This window comes from Mus musculus, chromosome X, assembly GCF_000001635.26.
Source record: "Mus musculus strain C57BL/6J chromosome X, GRCm38.p6 C57BL/6J".
Classification (NCBI taxonomy): Eukaryota; Metazoa; Chordata; class Mammalia; order Rodentia; family Muridae; genus Mus; species Mus musculus.
This window is the reverse complement of record NC_000086.7, coordinates 152,162,888-152,182,212: the sequence shown is the minus strand read 5'-3', so window position 1 is coordinate 152,182,212 and position 19,325 is coordinate 152,162,888. Positions and strand designations below refer to the sequence as shown.

Sequence of the window (19,325 nt, the reverse complement as noted above, 5' to 3'; positions counted from 1 at the left end):
TTCAGACACTCCAGAAGAGGGAGTCAGATCTCGTTATGGATGGTTGTGAGCCACCATGTGGTTGCTGGGATTTGAACTCCAGACCTTTGGAAGAGCAGTCGGGTGCTCTTACCCACTGAGCCATCTCACCAGCCACTAATTTTTGCTTTTCTGATCTGCCAGAGGATCAAAACTTTTGTTTTTTGTTCCACTGATTTCTGGCTTCATCTACAATAATTAGTGTATTCTGTTTTCCTTTTGTTGTTCTTTTTCTAGCTTCTTAAGGGGAGTAACTAGTTGCGTCTTATCCCTAATAACAGCCCCAGAACAGCTGGGACTATAGTATTATAGTATTACTATCGCGTATTTGCTTAGCACTTGGGAGGCCTTAAGATCCATTCCCAGCACCACAGAAAATAAAGCACTGGAGACTACAGATTTTCTTCTAGGCCTCTATGGAAATAGCTCATGGGCTGTGAAATGTAACGGTCTCATAATTTAATTTATCCTAAATAGTCTATCCATTCTTACTTCCTTTTAAATGCAAGATATTTTGTTTTGTTCATTTATTGAGGTGGGATCTCATTGTGTAGTTCCAGCTAGCCTTGAACTCACTGTGCAAACCAGACTGGCTTTGAACTCACAGAGATCTGCCTGCCTCTGCCTCCTGAGTACTGGGACCAAGGTGTAAGACACCACACTGCTGGACCTCCCTTTTTTGATATCACTGTTAAAACTTCCTCTTGTTGAATTCTAATCAGAAATATAGAATAAGATTTCTGATTAACGGGAAAACAATGTAGGCAGATTCTTCTCTCTGCCTAAAAATCCTTCCAGTCTACCCAAATGGCAGTCTCCTATTCCTACTTCAGAGCATCCTTCAGATGCCACATATTCCAAAAGTAACCACTCCCAGCTATGGAGGCAGGCCTCTTAGGATGGATTTCTTTAAAAAAAAGAATAACATACAAATAGATTCCAAAGGTCCTCTTTAGTCTCCAGAGACACATTCAAAAAACCACTCCACAGTCACACGGGGGACTAGGGGACACAGGGCAGGGGTTGGGGGGTGTCTGGCAATGATGGTGCATATTGGTTTGGAAGGGGGAAAGGACCGGGGGAGGATAGGTCTAGCTCTTACCTGCTCTCTGCCAGCCTGCCTGAGGGGGTAAGCTTCATGGAGTCAAGGACCTGAGTAGGACAGCAATACTGGTGTAGAGTATGAGACGCTGTGGACCTGAGAGACAGCAAGAGACAGGGAAAAAGAGACAGAGAAAGAGACAGGGAAGGAGGGGAGAGGCAGGGTGGGTGGTGGGGACAAAGGAGTAAGAGTGGGTGGGGGTGGGGAAAGGGAAAGCTCACAGGAGAGGAAGAGGAGAGGAAAGGGAGGAGGGGTGGGAGGAAGGAAAGGAAGGAAGATATGATGGGAGAGGGGAAGACAGGAAAGGAAGGTGAGAGGGAAGAGTAGAGGGAGGAAGGAAGGAGGGAGGAAGAGGAAAGGAAGGGAAGGAGAAAAGGAGTGAAGGAGGCATGGTAGGAGAGAGGAGGAGGGGGAAGGAAAGGAGGGAAGAAGAGAGGGAAGGAGAAAGGGAAGGAAGGAAGGAAGGAAGGAAGGAAGGAAGGAAGGAAGGAAGGAAGGAAGGAAGGAAAAAGAAAAAACCACAAAGTCAAGAAAGAGAGGACAGCACTCAACCACAAACAGAACACAATGACAACAGGGGGCAGTAGAGACGAAAGCCAGGCTTGGGCCTCCTGTGTTCCAGGTGACTCCATGGGGACCTGGGTCACTGAGAGACGCTGGGACACCACAGCAGGGAAGGGAAAAAGGAACCCTCCTCACACCAGACACCACAGGGGAAGGTAGGAAGGAAGCAGAAGAGGTATGAAAGAGAAGGAAAAAGATGTGTGGGTGGATGCAAGGGTTCCCCTTAGAGAAAACCTCTCATATGAAGGTAGGGGAGGAGGGAAGAGGGGCCTGGGGCAAGTTACGGTGGGGTGGGGCACTGAGGGAGCAGAGGAAAAGACAGAGAGAAACCGAAAGAGACAGAAAAGGAGAAAGAGGAAGAGGGAGACAGAGAAAGGGCCAGACAAAAGACACAGAGAGAAGACAGGGAGAGCCAGAGAATATCAGAGCAGAGGGGGCTCAGGGCAGAGAAGACTGACAGGATCTCAGTGGTCTTGGTGACAGGATAGGACTCAGAGCTAGAGGTGGAAGGGCAGGCAAGGTAGAGGACAGGGTGGTTCCAAGGAGGAATCTTTTGCTTCCAAGGCCTTTACTGTCCCCCACACATCCCAAGGCTGGGCCCACACTCCACCCCTCTGCTGCACCCCACCCCCACCCCTAGTGCACGGTCTAAAGGCCCCTCTGGCACCTGCTTGATGTGATTAAAGTCCAGAAAATGGAAAGAGGGAAGAGGAGGGACAGTAAATAGGGGGGGCTAAAGGCCTTCTCCCTGCCCTATCCAACGCAGGTGGCCACAGCCAGGACGAGCTGAAAGTGGAACCTCCAGGTCAGCCAGCCCCTGTCTGCATAAGCCCCTAAAGGTAGATGGTCAGTATTGGCCATTCAAGAGTCCAAGCAAAAGTCAGAAATGGGGCTGTAGTTCAGGCCAGCTGCCCACTCTCTAATGCATTCATTACAAGTCAGAAGATACCCAATTTTTTACAGAGAAACTTTGAACACAAGAATTCATATCTGAAACTCCAAATAGCTCTTGTCATCAGAGTGGCTGTTTCTCAAGTACCTTCTATGCGCCAGTCACTCCTGGTCCCTGATTCAATGTTTCACTGCATCTGAGCCTCAGGCACCCTCAGGTTGCTGGAATGCTGGCATCAGAATGTCAGTGGCTGGAGCATGCAGGCTGCCCGTGTGCTAGGATAACGCCAGGGCAGTCACGAAGGTCACCTTTCACAGGCCACGGACCATGCTGCTTTTAGGCTCCTAGGTTCTTATAGAGCTAGCTTTCAGATGCCCAGGAATTCACCCACTCAAGTTGGTCCCTCTCCTAAACCAAAGGCCTTCAAGAGTACAGAAAGGGAGCCAGAAACCAGGAAGCTAGAAGGCAGCTGAATCAGCAGCCCGGGCAGTGAGTCTAGGTCTGAGCAGGAAGACGGGGATCAGGCTAAGTGGCCCAGGTTCCTACCTGCTGCTCCTCCAGGGGGGTTCCATGAGTCTGGACCTGTCCCAGGGGCAGTCCCCCTCCCTATCCCCTGCCAATGCTACCCGGTCACTACTCCCACCCCTTCTTTTTCAGCCCTTCCCTAGAAGGAGGAGCCAAGGAGGAGGGGCCAGGCCAGCTGGGCTGCAGGCCAGGATGCAATTGGAAACTTTGTTCCTTCCTTGCTCTCTAAGGGCTGGGAATTCCTAACAAGAGGAAGCAGTTTAGAGATGTGCATCTCTCCTGCAATCTCCACAAACAACTTGTCTCATCCTGAAAAGTTTGTGTCACAGAGCCTATTTGAATACCCTCTATAGACAACTGAGATACAAAAGCTTAGTAGTAGTAGTGGCCCAAGATTGGGGCTTAATTTGGCTATTCCAAAATCTGAAATCTGCACCCTTAGCTTTATTACTATTTTGTACATACAGAAATCTTTAAGCAGAAGCTTTTCACAAGCATCTTCATTTTAGCACATTTACAGACACATATAGACTGTCCTAGAATAGTCCACATCAAATAAAATCCAAATCAGTTTCTGATATGAGGGCGTGGCCAGGAACACTATTCTTTATGACTATAATAAGCTGTCATTCACTTCTCTGTTATTTTCTACACTGGCAAAAACAAAACAACTGAAAAGCACACGCCATTTACAATCAAGAGGTTGTTCGTCCAGGAAGACTGTCCATCCTGGTTCTACAGGTGCAACAACCGAAGCCTGGACAGAAGCAAAAAATCTCAGCAATGTTGATATATCACGGCACCGTCTACCCACTTGGCAATCTCTACTGTCTATATGGGTAGCATCAGAGAAAACAGAATTTTGAGGGTCTGAAGGATGGGAACATTCCTTAAAAAAAGGAGCATGGGTCCAGCTTTGAGCATTCCAGTCTTTCATGGCCCCAGAGGCCAGGCTCCTGACTGTTCTGAGCAGAAGGCTCCTGGGAAGGGCCAGGGTGGTCAGTGATTCAGAAGAAATAGGAGATGACAGGCCACAGGCCAGCCTTCCTGTCTCCCTACCAGGACAACTGGCTCATCTGAAGAAAGCCAAGGCAGCTAGGAAGAGAGAGGCCCTCCAAACCACTACAGGTCTGGTATCTGCGGGACCTCTGCCGTCTCCTCTATTCTATAGATCACTCAGTTTGGTTACCTATAGAAGAGAAATGACAATCCCCTACTCCATAGGTTCAATTGGGTTTGTTTGGAAAGAGTCTTGCTCTGTAGCCCAGGCTTGCCTCAGATTCACAAATCTGTTTCACCCTCTCCTGAGATTGCAGATTGCCTACCATGCTCAGTTACCTCAATCTCAACTCTCCCAGCTCCTGCAGCTGTGTCACCTCTGGCCCAGACCTTCCTCTTAACCTGGCAGCGGTTGAGGACAGAAATTGTACGCCTGACTGTAAGGCTGCTGATATACAACGTTGAGCAAGTCTCCTTTACTCTCTGAGGAGTTCAAAACCTCCTCACTGTGGAGCCCAGTAGGTTCAATGTAATCATTCGTCTGGGTTTCTCCCCCTGAGACTCACTTTGGTTACCTAAAGATCACTGACATCCCCCACTCCAGAGGTTGGTTTGGGTTTGTTTGAAAAAAATCTTGCTCTGTAGCCTGGCTTGCCTCAAATTCATAATTCTCCTGCTTCAGTCTCTCAGGTATGTGCCATCCCACCATGCTCCGTTACCCCACAACGCTGTTTTTTCATTTGTCATTTTTTGAGATGGGGGCTACATAGCCTTGGGCTGTCCTGCTACTGGTTATGTCACCCAGACTGACCTCAGACTCACAGCAGTCCTGCTGTTTCAGCTTGTTGAGTGCCACCACACCTGGCTTACCTCATAGGTTCTTGTCAAGGTTCCATAGGCTCAAGTATGCTCATGATAATGGAAGAGTATCGTTTGAGCAACAGCTCCCAGTGGATAGAGGGGGTACTTTTGAGAAGCCCATTTGCTTCAGGCATGGGGAAGAATTCTAGGAAAATACCTATTAATGAACTGCCTTTGTATGATTCAGGCATATCTAAGCATGTTACATAAACTTATATAATGACTCACAAGGAGCTGAATGAATTCAGAGTGAGGAACTTTCTTCCAGCCACAGGGTACTAGTAAGTCCTTCATCTGGCAGGTACTGTGGACTAGGCACAGTGCTGGCTTCTAAAGGGAGATAATGTCCTGTCTTCAGGAAGTGTATGTCTGAGCGGAGACAGATATTATGTTCACATGGAGACAGGAAGGAGAAAGAATTCTATGCAGAAGAAAAGACCTGAGCTACTGCTTCCAGGAACTTCAAAGAGGCCAATGTGGCAGAGGTAACATTGCAGAACACACATGAGGCTGGAGGTGCAGGAGGGGTTCAATATTGCAAATCCTTGGAGGCCATCATAGGCTTTCCTTACTTAAACTAGGGTAAGTTTGGAAGTCTATGGTTCATTGCTAGGCAGGGAAGGGAGTACCTGTAAAGCCCCTGGAGTTGTATGGAAAGTATTCTCAGAGAAATATATTTTCTAGATTCCATCCGATACCTAGATGGATGTGTGATTCCAAAGGGTAGAGAAGCTTGCAATTAGATTCCATGCTTTAAATACCCAGTAAATAAGCAGGTATCATAGATCCTTAGGTGACCTAGCTCCCATCTTCCACCTTCAGCTAATCTTGGTCTCCCTCCATTTTGTTTTGTTTTGAGATAGGGTTTTACCTCAGAGTCCAGGCTGGCCTTACACTTGAGCTCCTTCTGCCTGCATCTTATCAGTATTATGGTTACAGAAATGTACCACATCCCCCCCCCCAACCTGCACCTCACCCAGACAGAATGACTTCTAATTCCCAGGCATACTCAGCGGCTCCATGCCTCATCTTTTTTTTTTTAATTTTTTATTGGGTATTTATTTCTTTTTTTTTTTAAAGATTTATTTATTTATTTATTATATGTAAGTACATTGAAGCTGTCTTCAGACACTCCAGAAGAGGGGGTCAGATCTTGTTACGGATGGTTGTGAGCCACCATGTGGTTGCTGGGATTTGAACTCTGGACCTTCGGAAGAGCAGTCGGGTGCTCTAACCCACTGAGCCATCTCACCAGCCCGGGTATTTATTTCTTTTACATTTCCAATGCTATCCCAAAAGTCCCCCACACGCTCCCCCACCCACCCACTCCCACTTGGCCCTGGCATTCCCCTGTACTGAGGCATATAAAGTTTGCACGACCAATGGGCCTCTCTTTCCACTGATGGCCGACCAGGCCATCTTCTGATTCATATTCCATGCCTCATCTTAACTTGTGCTCTCCCCCTGGCCTCCCAGAGCCACCTCCCCACCTGAATAGTCTTCAAAAATCAGCTAGAAGCTGTGTCTTCTGGGAACCTGCCCTGATCCCATCTAGGCAGGGTGAATCACCTCCCTAGTCCCCTTCCACCCTGCTCGTCTCTCAGCCACCTTCTCTCAACACTGTTCACAGTTTCATCTACTTAATTTGGAAATCTGTAGGAACAGGTGTCTCACTGATCCCAATGTCCCCAGCACCTAGCACAGGCCCAGCTGGTTATAAATGTTGGTGGGAGACGATATACACAGCACAGCTGCAAGATAGGCCAGTGGACACTAGAGGGCACTGAAGCCACTATAATATAGTGAGGCTAACATACAGACCCACCTAGGAGGTTGCCTGGTCCTGTACACATTTCAAGGAGCCCAGGAAGCATGGAAACTCCTCAGCTGAGCCCTGTAGCTCCCTAGCAGTGGTACAACTGACGGGGGCCCCAGTTCCAGCCTCCTAAAGTACACTCTTCTAATTTCCAGATTCTTCTCTTAACAACCCACTCCCACTGCAGACGAAGCTTTAGTTCCGCACAAATCCAGGTGCCAACCACGCCTCCCACACTTCCAGCATATAATACTGTCCATTTCATCTCACACCACATCATCCTCCCTTAGATCACTTCTACTCATCCTCTAAGTCTCAGTTTGGACCATCAGCTTGGGAATTGTCCCTGATACTAAGACACTAAGGCATTCTTATAATTGTGGATATTTTCTGTTTCCTAACCAGACAGGGGAGTCCAGCGCAGGGTCCATCACTTTACTGTGCACCATCTTATTTGCCATATTGAATCAACTGGTATTGGTAGCTACTCAATAAATCATCTTTGAATGAAGGACAAAATGCATGAATTGGCGAGTCACTTCACTTCCTCTAGATATGTTTGCCCACCCTTAAATCGCCTCTAATTGGCAGAATGGTCATGAAGACTAAAGATAATGTGTGTCAAGTAGTCTCTAACACTACCTAAAATTCAATAGATATTTTCAGAGCTAAAAGCAATAATTAGTATTTGGAATAATAAAAACAAAGTAAGAAGAGGAGAAAAGAAAAGAGACTCTGCCCGAGCCTGGAATAATCTCTGTCACGTAGACTTAACAGTAATACTACATATTTATTAAAAATAATATCAGCATCTCTTGCTGGACCAGAACCAGAAGGCCCCAGATGAGGTGTTAAGAAGACTTTAGTTTTAGCTAGAGGATGCTAGGTCAGGGTCAACTTCAGAGCTATGGGCATTGCCCTCACATCTGGAGACCAGTCATTACTGGCACAGCTGGTTCCTAACTCTTTACTAATAGGTGAAAACTTGTCTAAGGGGTCATTAATTCCCTCTGTAATTAATGTAGAAACTGCAGGGTTTGTATTAATGGAGAAGTAAGCTCAAGCGTCATGTTGCTAATATTGATAATGTGTGTCTGTAATTATATACTACAAATAACTATAAATGTAGTCACTGAACTAACAAAACAGAAAAATATCTAAAGTGACCATGAATTTGGTAGCAGCTACACCATCAGGACCATTATGCCAGTTGTTCTGAGGCTATGAAGACTGCCACAAACTGGTAGCAATGATCATTTGTACTATGCACTTGAAAGGTATTTTTGGACTGGACATGGTGGCACATCCCCTTAATTCCAGCACTCAGGAATGCTCTCAATGGGAGTTCAAGGCCAGATGTGTCTACATAGAGAGTTCCAGGTTAGCCAGGGATACATAGTGGGGCTCCATCCTCCCCTGCCTCCACCCCAAAAAAGTTTAAAAGGCATTTTGACTTAAAATAAATAAATAAGCAGGGTACCTTAGGAATAGAGCATATGTCTAGCATGCATGAGGTTCTGGGTTCAATACAAATATCATAAGAAAAAGTGAAGAATTTGTTTTATATATAATAGTGTTTTGATATATGAACATGGAACTTGAAAACAGAGAAGAAAGGTCACCTGGAATTAAGTAGAGACCAAAAACTCAGTGGATGGGCAATCTTAACATCTGACCTCAAATTTTTGTTCGTTTGTTTTCTGAGACAGAGTTTCTTTGTTTAGCCCTGGCTGTCATGGACCTCACCCTGAAGACCTGGCTGGCCTCAAACTCCTGTGTCTGCTACCCAAGTGCTGGAATTAAAGGCATGTGCCACGCACGACACCCAACTCCTATGCTCGCTTTTGTGCATGTAAAAACCTTGCTCAGTGCAAAAGAAATACCAGGTTCTAAGTATTTTATCTCTCTACCCTCATCCATTTTCAAGAGAACAGAAATCCACCTCGATGTCTTGTATTACCAGAGGCTGGACAGGATCTTTGCAGTTAAATGACAGGGACCTTAAGTCACATAGCTTCTAGGTTGTGACCATGCTAGTATACCACAGCAGCAGAAAAAGCCACAGAGAAGAATTTGCAAAGAGGGGGGAGGGGTCAAGCAAGCTATGAGGGATAAAACCAAGACATAGGCCCAAGAGATTCACAGAGTCAAAGAGCAATCTTGTTCGTTGACTTCGGGTCTTGATTTTGGTGGTGAAAATGCATGGCTATCATTAATTTATTGTTCTTAATTTTGTGAGGTGTAGCCTCAGTCTAGTCCTCCCCTCTCTATTCTTGAGCTAGCTTGGCTAAATTTCTGTTCCCTGCAACAAGATGTACCCAAACTATAACAAGTGAAATTTGGGAATGCAAGCACGGGGCTGGTATACGGGAAACATCAGGAGAAGTGACTGCAATTATTATGGCATTTGTCTTTGTTAGCCCAAATGCTCCCTCTCTCATTTCCTGACACTTGCTATTACAGCCAGACGTTCACACAGAGAGACACTCAGTGACACACAGAGACAAATGCAGCAACCACCAGATTTGCTTATGTGCAGACACCCTGACATGCATGGCCTTGAGGCAGCATGCAAAGTTGCCCCTGCACTTTTCTCAGCAGCAATGACGCAGAGCCTCCCTGACATGCAGTAATACACACCCACACATATGAACACTGTGGTGCTGCCTGTAAGGCTCAGGGCAAGAGTCGAAGCTTAACTGGGCTCTGCATAGCCTCCCTCCCCAGCTGCCAAGTGACTCATCCCTAGGGCTGCTAATTAAAGCCAGGACAGAGGGGACAGAGGCAAGGGGAGGGAAAGAGAGGGAAGGCAAGTTTATTTTGGTGCTAACCAGGCACTCAGCCAGCTTAGGGGTCACCCACTTCCGGGGGCTGGGCCAAGCAGAGGCAGGAGAACCCAGAGAGGAAGGGGAGAAGAGGAACCATTTGCCCTAACTCATCTCTCTGGAGCTTCCAGAAAAGTTCCTCCTTTGGGAAAATTACCCAGTCCCCCTCCGTCCTTCCTTCTGTCTTGTTATCAGAAGCCAGATCAATCCCTCCAGACTCTTGTTCTTACACACTGGCCATCTACCTTGTCACATTCTAAAACTAACTCATCTTTGCCCGTAGCAACCCTAGACTTAGTGCTCCCTGTAGGCAGGGGTCCCCCAATTACCTCTTTCTTTGTCACCCCTCATCAAAAACAGATTGTCCAACCCAGGAAATGAATTTTTCCATGCTTCAGGAAAGTAATCAGGCTAAATTCACAACACTGTGGTAATTACCAATCTGATGATCTAGATTCTCACCTTAATTTTTACCGCAGGGCAAATTAACTTAGCTTTCTAAGCCTTAGAATCTTGGTTTGTAAAATAACACGTATATATATAGGCTTTAAGAATATAGTGAAGACAAACTAGAGACTACGTATAAAGTATCCAGCCATCGTTTGGTAGGGCTGCTGCTGCTCAAGAGGAAAAATCGCACCTGCACCCGAGGCTAGGGCAGAAGGAATGATACAGAGACAAGTTCTAAACCTGGACCACCACAGGGCATCAGAAAGACCTTAGACAAGTCCCAGGAGCTTACCCAACAGTCTTATGTAAAGTGGGGAATCACAATATGTCACCATAAATGTACCTGCCAAATATCATGTGGAGAGCCCAGCTCTTAGAAATAGCTCAATAAATTGCACCAGTGATCACAAATGGGGGGGTTATCAGACCTTTGACATCCGTGAAGCTTAGGATGGAGGAAGCAGTCCGGGTGGATGGGGGGCAGGCTTCCCACACTGTACAGGATGGGAATTGCTTCCCCTTCCCAGACAGAGAGCATGTTACAGGCAGTAAGTGAAAAAGGCTGCAAGCACAGGAAGCAGTAGTTGGGCAGGGTGGGTAGCCAGGCAGAGCTGAACAGGAAGCATATGGGAGGGGAGGCCTGGACATAGCTGGGGCGGCTCTGGGGAATGGTTACAGTATCTCAGATATGTGAATGGGGGAGCCAAGGAAGGATTGTAAGGTTTTAGTCATCCTAGGAGGTCAAAACAAGGAAGAATCTTCAAAATACCTAAACCAAAATTTCAGTGGGACAGATAGGGACACTGAGGCCCAGAGTGGGAGGCCTCCTCTGGGAACAAAGCCAGCCATTGCTCCTCCTCCCACTTCTCCAGACACCAGTGGCTTCTGTTGCCATGGGGATGTCCCTGGCTCAGAGGGTGTCAGTGGCTCCCCTACCCCCTCCCTCCTTCCCTAGCAACAGGCCACCTCTTGCTTTTATCATTGCATGCCTAGCAACCTCAGCCTGGTCCCCAGGGCCATGGAGTTCCAGCCTGACCTCTTACAGCCATGATTTCCTCTGGGACATCTGGAACTCCCTTACCTTCTGCTGATGGGATCAGTCTAGCCCCTCCTGTCTGATTGCTTTTAACAAACTTGTCCACATTTTGCAGCATGACTCTATATCATACAGTTACGAGTTAGTCTAAGGGAGGCTGTAGCGCAGTTGGTTGCACTGATATTTGATGTTGAGCATAGGGTTACTTCAACTTCCCTCAATTCAGTGAAATCAGAACCATTTTATAAAAGAGAAACAAAGGACCAGAGTATTTAAGTGATGGCAAAAGTCAGATAGCTAGGAAGCAGGCTATGCTGATAGCTTTGTGATCTTTAGGTATGGCCAGTTGTAATCTGGACTTTGCTTAAGGTGCCTTTAGGTCTGACAATTTCTGTTGCATATACAGGAAACCCAGGTATCCATCTTGGCCCCTTGCCCCACTGTCAGTTGTTCAGTTTTAATTACACTCTTGTACTGAATTCCTAAAGCCTGGGCCCCAACATGGGTAGTTTGCAGTCTACCTGCCATGTTCTCTCCTTGCTATTCAGTTTTTTACACTAGCTGAGGCCTATTTGTCTTCTTCCTGCATTTTTCCCCACCACTCAATTCTTCTCCAGTCATACATGTGCCCTTGTATGTTCACACTCGTGAATGCAGATGCTTACTGGATGAAGAAACTTGGGGTTTACAAGAGACAAACCAATTTGCCCAGTCAAATAGCTAGAAAGCAACCTAGCCTCAAATGGAGCCCTTAGCCTGGATCCAAAGTTTCTCCCTGTTTTCTGTGCCACAAAGCCTACTTTCCTTAGCTTCTCGTGCAACTCGGAGGCCGCCTACACCCCAAAATAGCTATAAGTGATGCAACCGCAAAATTATGAACTCATTTAAAACAATATGAGATTGGTTGTGTGTGTGCATGCATGTGTGAACATGTGTGTATATGTGCATGTGTGGGTAGATGGTATGCATGCATGTGGGTACAGAAGGACATGTATATGTGATGTGTGTGTATATATGTGTGTGCATGTGTATGTATGCATGTGTGTGTGTATGTGTGTGTGCTTGCGTGTGTGTGTGTGTGTGTGTGTGTGTGTGTGAAGGCCAGAGCCTGAAAATAGGTGTCTTCTTCAATTTTTTTTTTTTCTGTTTTAAGATGGGGCCTCTCGCTGATTTGTCAGGATGGCTGGCCAGTGAGCTCCAGGAATCTGTCTCCTTAGCACTGTGATCACCAGATCACGCCATCATGCTTAGCTTTTTATATGGCTTCTGGGCATCAACAGAGGTCTCATGCTTACATAGCACGCACTTTACCAAATGAGCCTTCTCCCCAGCTGAGATTTTTTTTGCATTGTTTTGTAAACATCTGTTTACATGGTTCCCCTGTGTGAAGTTTGTAGATGACATCATGTCATAAAGTCAAAAGGCTGGACATGCCTAAAGAGATCTGCGACACATCCTTGATCCAATCATGGTCCTTACCTTTAGAAGTGCTTTCCTGCTCATGTCTGTTTTAGCCCAACTGATTGGTCCCTGGCTTTAAACACATCCCTTGCGTTTCTAGTCACTCTGATTCTACATCCATGGACTCTACTTACGTAAAGTCAGTCCTGTGTACTCCTGCCTGCTTAGATACCGTCTACCCCCAGTAAACACCCTAACTGTAGTGAACCTGAGCATGCATGCATGGGGCCTGAAAGTATCCTCAGAGAGTCCCATCCAACTGTGGTTCCAAATTAAAGGGTCTGCCTACTATTTTGCAAGCCCTTGCTTTACATGTCCTACTGCTATAGGCCCTTCCCAGAGCCAGAGTTTGGTCTGCCTGCTGAGTCCTCAGAGCTGTTAGAGCATCCTTGAATATGAGCCTAGTATTCACACCAGGAAGCAAATCCGAGTAAAATCAACACTAGCTTCAGAACCAGAGACTTCAGAGTATTCATCAGAAGAATGACGCCCCACCCCATTGATCTTTCCCTGGGTAAGGGATTGACCTACTTGGGATATCCGTTTCCTCATTTGCTTTTGTTTTCTTTTGTTTTTTGAGACAAGGATTTCACTATGTAGCCCCAGCCGTCCTGGAACTTGCTCTGTAGACCAGGTCAGCCTCAAACTCACAGAGATCTACCTGCCTCTGTCTCCCAAGTGCTGGGATTAAAGGAATTTGCCTCCACACCATGCTCCTTTTCTTCAATTGCAGATCAGACATCATAATCCATGCCTAATGCAGCTGCTGTAAGCATTAAATAAGACCATATTTACAGTTCTTAGTATTTGAAGAATCAATGATAATTATTATGATTACTAATATTTGGATGATGGTGAGAATGATCATCATCTGCAAAGCTGTTAAGAAGTCCTACAGTGACAGGAAAGGCAGGAATCTGGGCTTGGTGCCAGGCTGACTGGAGTTTGAATCCTGGCTTGTTTCCTCACCTCAACTGTAAAACATAGATGATAAGGCCAGCGCAGGTTTCCTCCACAGTGTCACTGGGTGGATCAAATAAAGCAAATCCTCCACAAGTTCTGTTAAGCTCTAAAGGCTCAGCACATGTCATCACATGACTCATGATTATGGTCATTTTTAAATAGCATGAACTAAAAGGTTCCTGAAGCTCCCGAGCTGGGAGGAGCTGACAACTAGAGACGAGTTCAGTTGGTTCCTCAACAAGTTAGCAGTACATTATCAGAGATGCTTTTGGGAGGCCCCGGGCTTGAAGTCATCCCAGGCTGCCTTTCTCCAAACCTGCAGAAAGGACATTGAGATCTGTGTCCTTTCTTAGACAAGTGCCATCGTAAGTGCTAGAACAAGCTGTGCCTGGCCATGCTCCTTGGCTGCACGCAAGGATTAATTATGTGCCATCACAGACCTCTTGCCCAGACATCAGGGCTCACTATAGCCACCACATTCTCACTGATTTAATGCTGGCCTCAGCATGTGTCCACCCTCCCCGTTGGACCTGGGTACCAATTTGCTCACTGCAGACCTCCTGTACCTCCTGCAAGGGGGATGCTAGGACAAATTCTGTCTGTACACAGACAACTTCTGACCCCGGCCCATGTCCAGTAATGTGCATGGCACAATAGGAACTGCACTGTTACACATAGTTGGGCAAGCTGTGCCCCACCCAAGGGTTTACAGCTGAGAGGTAGTGAATAGGGGCTAACATCCCATTTGTGCTTTGTTCACCAACCTGAAGAGCCTGGTGAGCAAGGCTCACAAGAAAGGGAACATTTTCCAATTGATCCATTCGGAAAGAAGAATAGTTTCTTAAGTGAGCTGTTTTCTACCAATCACAAAGATGTCATATTTACTAGTGCAAGCCTAGAGAGTACAGACTGTTCCTAATGTATGTCTCTACTGCCTGGGCCCATCTTATCTCAAAAGCCATAGTTCCCAATCCAGATTCTAAGACCAGACCACACCCCAAACTGCCTCACCATCCTTACTTTATTCCTATTTCTGACACTTCTGCCTTCCTGAGGTTTCTGACAGATGAGGTCCAGAGGCATGCACAAAGAGCCCTAGTTCTGCTTCCTCAAGTACCAACAGATCACCTTTAAACCTTAACAAAGCTTAGAAACTTTTAACCAAGCATGCAAAACTTGTCTCCATTATCTTCCTTCCTTTCTTCCTTCCAGGGTTTTTGAGACAAGGTCTCTCTATGTAGCCCTGGCTGGCCTCAAACTCACAGATCCAACTGCCCCTGCCTCCCATGTGCTGGGACTAAAGGCATGCGCCACCACCACCCAGCATACCATATATGTTTCTAATATCTAGAATGTATCACATCTAAAGTCAATGTAAGCCCCATTACTTGAGACAAAGGGAAAATAAGACTGGGCAAGCCTAGTGTCCATTGTTCCTTCCCTCCTGAAAGAAGAAAATAGAAGGTCTGGAGCTGATGTCTTAATGAGCCCCTGAGGTGTGCAGCAAAGCTCTCAAGTCCCCTAGAACTATAAGGACTGAATGACAGTCTTTAACACCATCATCTCTAAGCCTGCCACATTCTCCCTGTCCTCCCTTCCATTCCACACCCACTTCTAATACCAATGGGGGAATGAACCCTGCCATTGACCCCTACCCATGGATCCCAAAGTAATAACCAGAAAACACCTCCTCCCCAGGCCCATCCCCATCCCCCAAGTACTACTAAAGAAACTGACCTGACTGTTCTGGAATTCTCACCATCAGATCTGAAAGAGAAACGGGGAAAACCCAACAGTCAATATAAGTTCACCACTCTTCCCCCTTACCCCACGTTGAGGTCCAATGTATGTTATAAAAACACACACGTGTTTCATTCATGCACGGAGAACAGCAAGTGCAAAGACCATGATGGTGAGTGCTTAGTCAGTTGGAGCAACAGGGAGAAGGACTGGTCAGCTAGGTAAGCAAGCGAAGGGCCATTGAAGGTGTGTGGAGACAGAACTAGCTGGGCTCATAATGAGTGTGGTTTTCCTTGGAGTGTGGCTTGAGAAGCAGCCAGAGACATCCAGGTTCAGATATTGCCTCTACTACTTACCATCCCTGTGACTTAGGCAAGCTACTTCATTTCTCTGAGTCTGAGCCTCAGTTTCCCCATTTGTCCTCACAGAGTTCTTGGGATGATTAAGCTCTTTGGAGCCAAGCAGACAAATGCCAGACATTATTAACAAGATATAAGAGGCTTTGCCAACTGCCTAGTCCGACCTGCTTATTTTCCAGATGAACAGACTCAAGCTGAGAGGGTAAATGAGTCAGCTGCTAGATTCCTTTCTACTGTACTGACCGTCTTCTTCATTATGCATGGCCCCCGATGCAAAAGAAGGGTGAAAGAAAATGGAGTGAGGGCCAGCTCTGAGGAAAGCCAGGAAATGAGCAACACTAGGCCCACTCACCTCCTCTCTCACTCCTCCTCCCCGAGGGGAGTGTGTGTTGTCTAGGCGCACATGCTTGTACAAGCGATTAGTCACATGGACAGTATGTGTGTATGTATGTATGCACATGTACTTGTGTGATGGAGGTTAGGACAGAGAAGCTACTGTATTGGGACCAGAAGAGGAGAGAAAGGAAAACTGGGGGCCCTGGAAGTGTGAGAGTATGGAAAGTAGCCTTCCTCCCTCTTTACCCCACACCTCAGGTCCTCTCCTAGGCTGAGCTGTAAAAGGCATAGAGATAAACACATAAGGCTCTGTCTTCAGCTGAGAGAGCCAAGATATATTCTTATGTTTCCTGTGGATATCATCCATATCTATGTTGAGAGGATGATTTTAGAAGAGCATTTGTTGAGAGACTGAGTATGTGTGCACGCATGTGTGCACACATATGCAACCTTGTATTACAAATGGGGAAACTGAGGCTTAGACTCAGAGAAATGAAGTAGCTTGCCTAAGTCACAGGGATGGTAAGTAGTAGAGGCAATATCTGAACCTGGATGTCTCTGGCTGCTTCTCAAGCACACACACACACACACACACACACACACACGCACGCGCGCTCCAGCAAGGTAGGACAGGCAAGTATCAGGGTGCTGAAGTACAGTCTTTACTCGGGTGAGTCTACCTGCTTGAGTTGACTGCTTGCTAGCCACATTATCCTGAAGAAATCACCTTGCTATTTAAGAACCTCAGATTTTTTTCACTCAGTAAACGGGGCAGTATGGGGGCAGTGATAAGAATCCCTCCCTTCATGGAATGGCTTTGAGGCTTAAAGTGCCTGACACCTGTTGCATGTTCAGCTGATCAGTGGTACCAACCTGTTGTCTTTTTTGTCCCCATAAAGGAACAGTGAATCAAGGCCACAGCAGATTTTACCACAGTTACTAAAACTCTCCACTGCATCTATAGCAACAAGACAGCTTCCGAATTCCAGCTCAGTTATTCTCAAGTATCAAGTGCTTAGCCAAACTTCAATGACTCCCCAGCTGCCTACAGAATGGGAGCGAAAACCCTCAGCATCTCTAATATTAATCACCTGCTCCAAAGAGTCTGGTTCCCTTACAAGCACCCATCTCAAAACCCAGCATACATTTATCCAGTTGACTATACCCTAGGCTCTAACCTGGAAAGACAACTACCTGATCAAGGAGTTCAATTGCATCATCTGCATCATCTGCATCATCATCATCATCATCATCCTGAACAACCAACAAGCATCTACTGTGTACCATTCATAGTATTTCTGCTTCCAAAGTATTTCTGTGATGTGTTACACTTCTCAAGATGGCAGTGGGGTTGGGGGGGGTGTCCAAGTCCTGATGCAGAGTGTATTAGTCAAATCTTCTCACATTGGACTAATTCTTCCTCATTTGGGAGGCTATAGCACCATAAGATCCAAAGTGAGGGTGCATCCCATCTCAAGGATCTATCACTAAGCATTCAGTATGTTGTATATGGATAACAACTGTGCTGGTCAGTTCTTGTCAATTTGACCCAAACCTAGACATATTTGGGAAGAGGGAATCTTAATTGAGAAAATGCCTCCATTAAATTGGCCTGTAGGTCAAGTCTATGGGACATTTTCTTGATTAATGATTGATGTGTGAAGGCACAGCCTAGTAGGGTGCTGCCACTCCTGGACAGGTAGTCCTGGGATGTATAGAAAAGCAGGCTGAGCAAGCCAGAAAAGAGTGTTCTCCATGGCCTCTGTGTCACTTCCTGCCTTGAGTTCCTGCTCTGATTTCCTTTAGTGATGGGCTGTGATAAAGAAGCATAAACTGAAATAAAGCCTTTTCTCCCCAAAAGGTTTTATCACATCAATAGAAAACCTAAGGCAACAAACATCAATATAGAGTGATCTGGCACCTTTTTGAGGAACATTGCCTTGAATAACAAATGGTCAATCTGCTTCCTACTCCAGGGAGTGTAAAGTGGTAGGAAGTTAGGATTTGGTCTGTAGCAGGCAGTGTTAATTCTGGTAAGTCACTTCTCTAAATCTTTGTTCCTCATCTGTAAAATGATGCAGCTGTATTAGTTGAGTTCTAAGCACTCTTTAAGCTTTAAAACATTTGCTTTCTGTCAGGCAGTGATGCCACATGCCTTTGAACCCAGCACTTGGGAGGCAGAGGCAGGTGACTCTCTGAGTTTAAGGACAGCAAAGAGAGTTCCAGGACAGTCAAAGCTATGGAGATAAACCCTGTCTCAAGAACAACAAACAAAAAATTTACTTTCTTCAAAACCCCAATGTTTATTTCTCTTATCAAGTAGACTCAGCTGTCCACATGTGGAACCAAAGACCCAGGGACACACCTTTGTGTGTAGAAAAATATCTATCTGCCTATTTATCTATCTATCTATCTATCTATCTATCTATCTATCTATCTATCTATCTATCTATCTATCCATCCATCCATCCATCCATCCATCCATCCATCCATCTATCTATCTATCTATCTATCTATCTATCTATGTATCTATCTGCCTATCTATCTACCTATGTATCTATCTATCTATCTATCTATCTATCTATCTATCCATCCATCCATCCATCCATCATCTATCCATCCATCTATCTATGTATGTTTGCATGTACACATGCATATCATACCCTCTTTGTGCTCCCCCTCCCCAGCTCCTTAGGCTACACTTGGGCCTAATAAGTAGACTTGGATAATAAGACGATACAATTGCTAAAAGTTTGAGAAATCTGGACAAGGAATTTGGGACCCCAGATACCCAGAGTATAGTTTAGAAGGGATGGGGTCCTAATGAACTTAGCTCCACAGATACTTGTTTGTGGGGAGGGGTCTTTGAACTTTGGAGCCCAGACCTGTGTTTCTTGGGGCAGTCCATGCATGATATTGTGATTTGTAGTAAACTAAGACCCAAGAACCTCCTCTTTTGGAGCTTGAGAAAGTACCCAAGTTGCTGAAGGGGTCTGCAGCCCTATAGGTGGAACAACAATATGAACTAGCCAGTATCCCCCTCCCTAGAGACAGCTCATGTGTCTAGCTGCATATGTAGCAGAGGATGGCCTAGTCGGCCATCATTGGGAAAAGAGGCTCCTTGGTATTGCAAACTTTATATGCCCCAGTACAGGGGAATGCCAGGGCCAAGAAGTGGGAGTGGGTGGGTAGGGGAGCAGGGCAGGTGAGGGGAGGGTATAGGGACTTTTGGGATAGCATTTGAAATGTAAATAAAGAAAATATCTAATAAAAATTGAAAAAAAAAAGCAAGAACCTCCTCTTTTTGCTTCCTTCACTAGGTCCTGCTTTGTAATTCAGGGATGTCCCACAGGCCAAGAACTACAGGATCTGTGGTCA

General features: G+C 46.0%; 1 protein-coding gene across 10 annotated transcripts in view; it reads right to left on the bottom strand.

Moving 5' to 3' along the window:
- The window catches only part of Iqsec2 (IQ motif and Sec7 domain 2), an 81,055-nt gene that overhangs the window by 43,025 nt on the left and 18,705 nt on the right, over positions 1 to 19,325 (bottom strand). For 2 of the 10 annotated variants that reach the window (XM_006528842.1, XM_006528848.3), the window contains exons 2-3: positions 15,250 to 15,279; positions 1,121 to 1,216 (exon numbers count right to left, since the gene is read on the bottom strand). The exons of 1 other annotated variant lie outside the window; for it this stretch is intronic. In XM_006528842.1, coding sequence (XP_006528905.1) covers positions 1,121 to 1,216; positions 15,250 to 15,279 — 126 coding nt within the window. Of the gene's footprint in view, positions 1 to 1,120; positions 1,217 to 3,122; positions 15,202 to 15,249; positions 15,280 to 19,325 lie in introns of those variants that run through there. 7 more of the 10 variants (XM_006528844.1, NM_001114664.2, XM_006528847.4 and 4 more) reach the window with 5 other exon arrangements.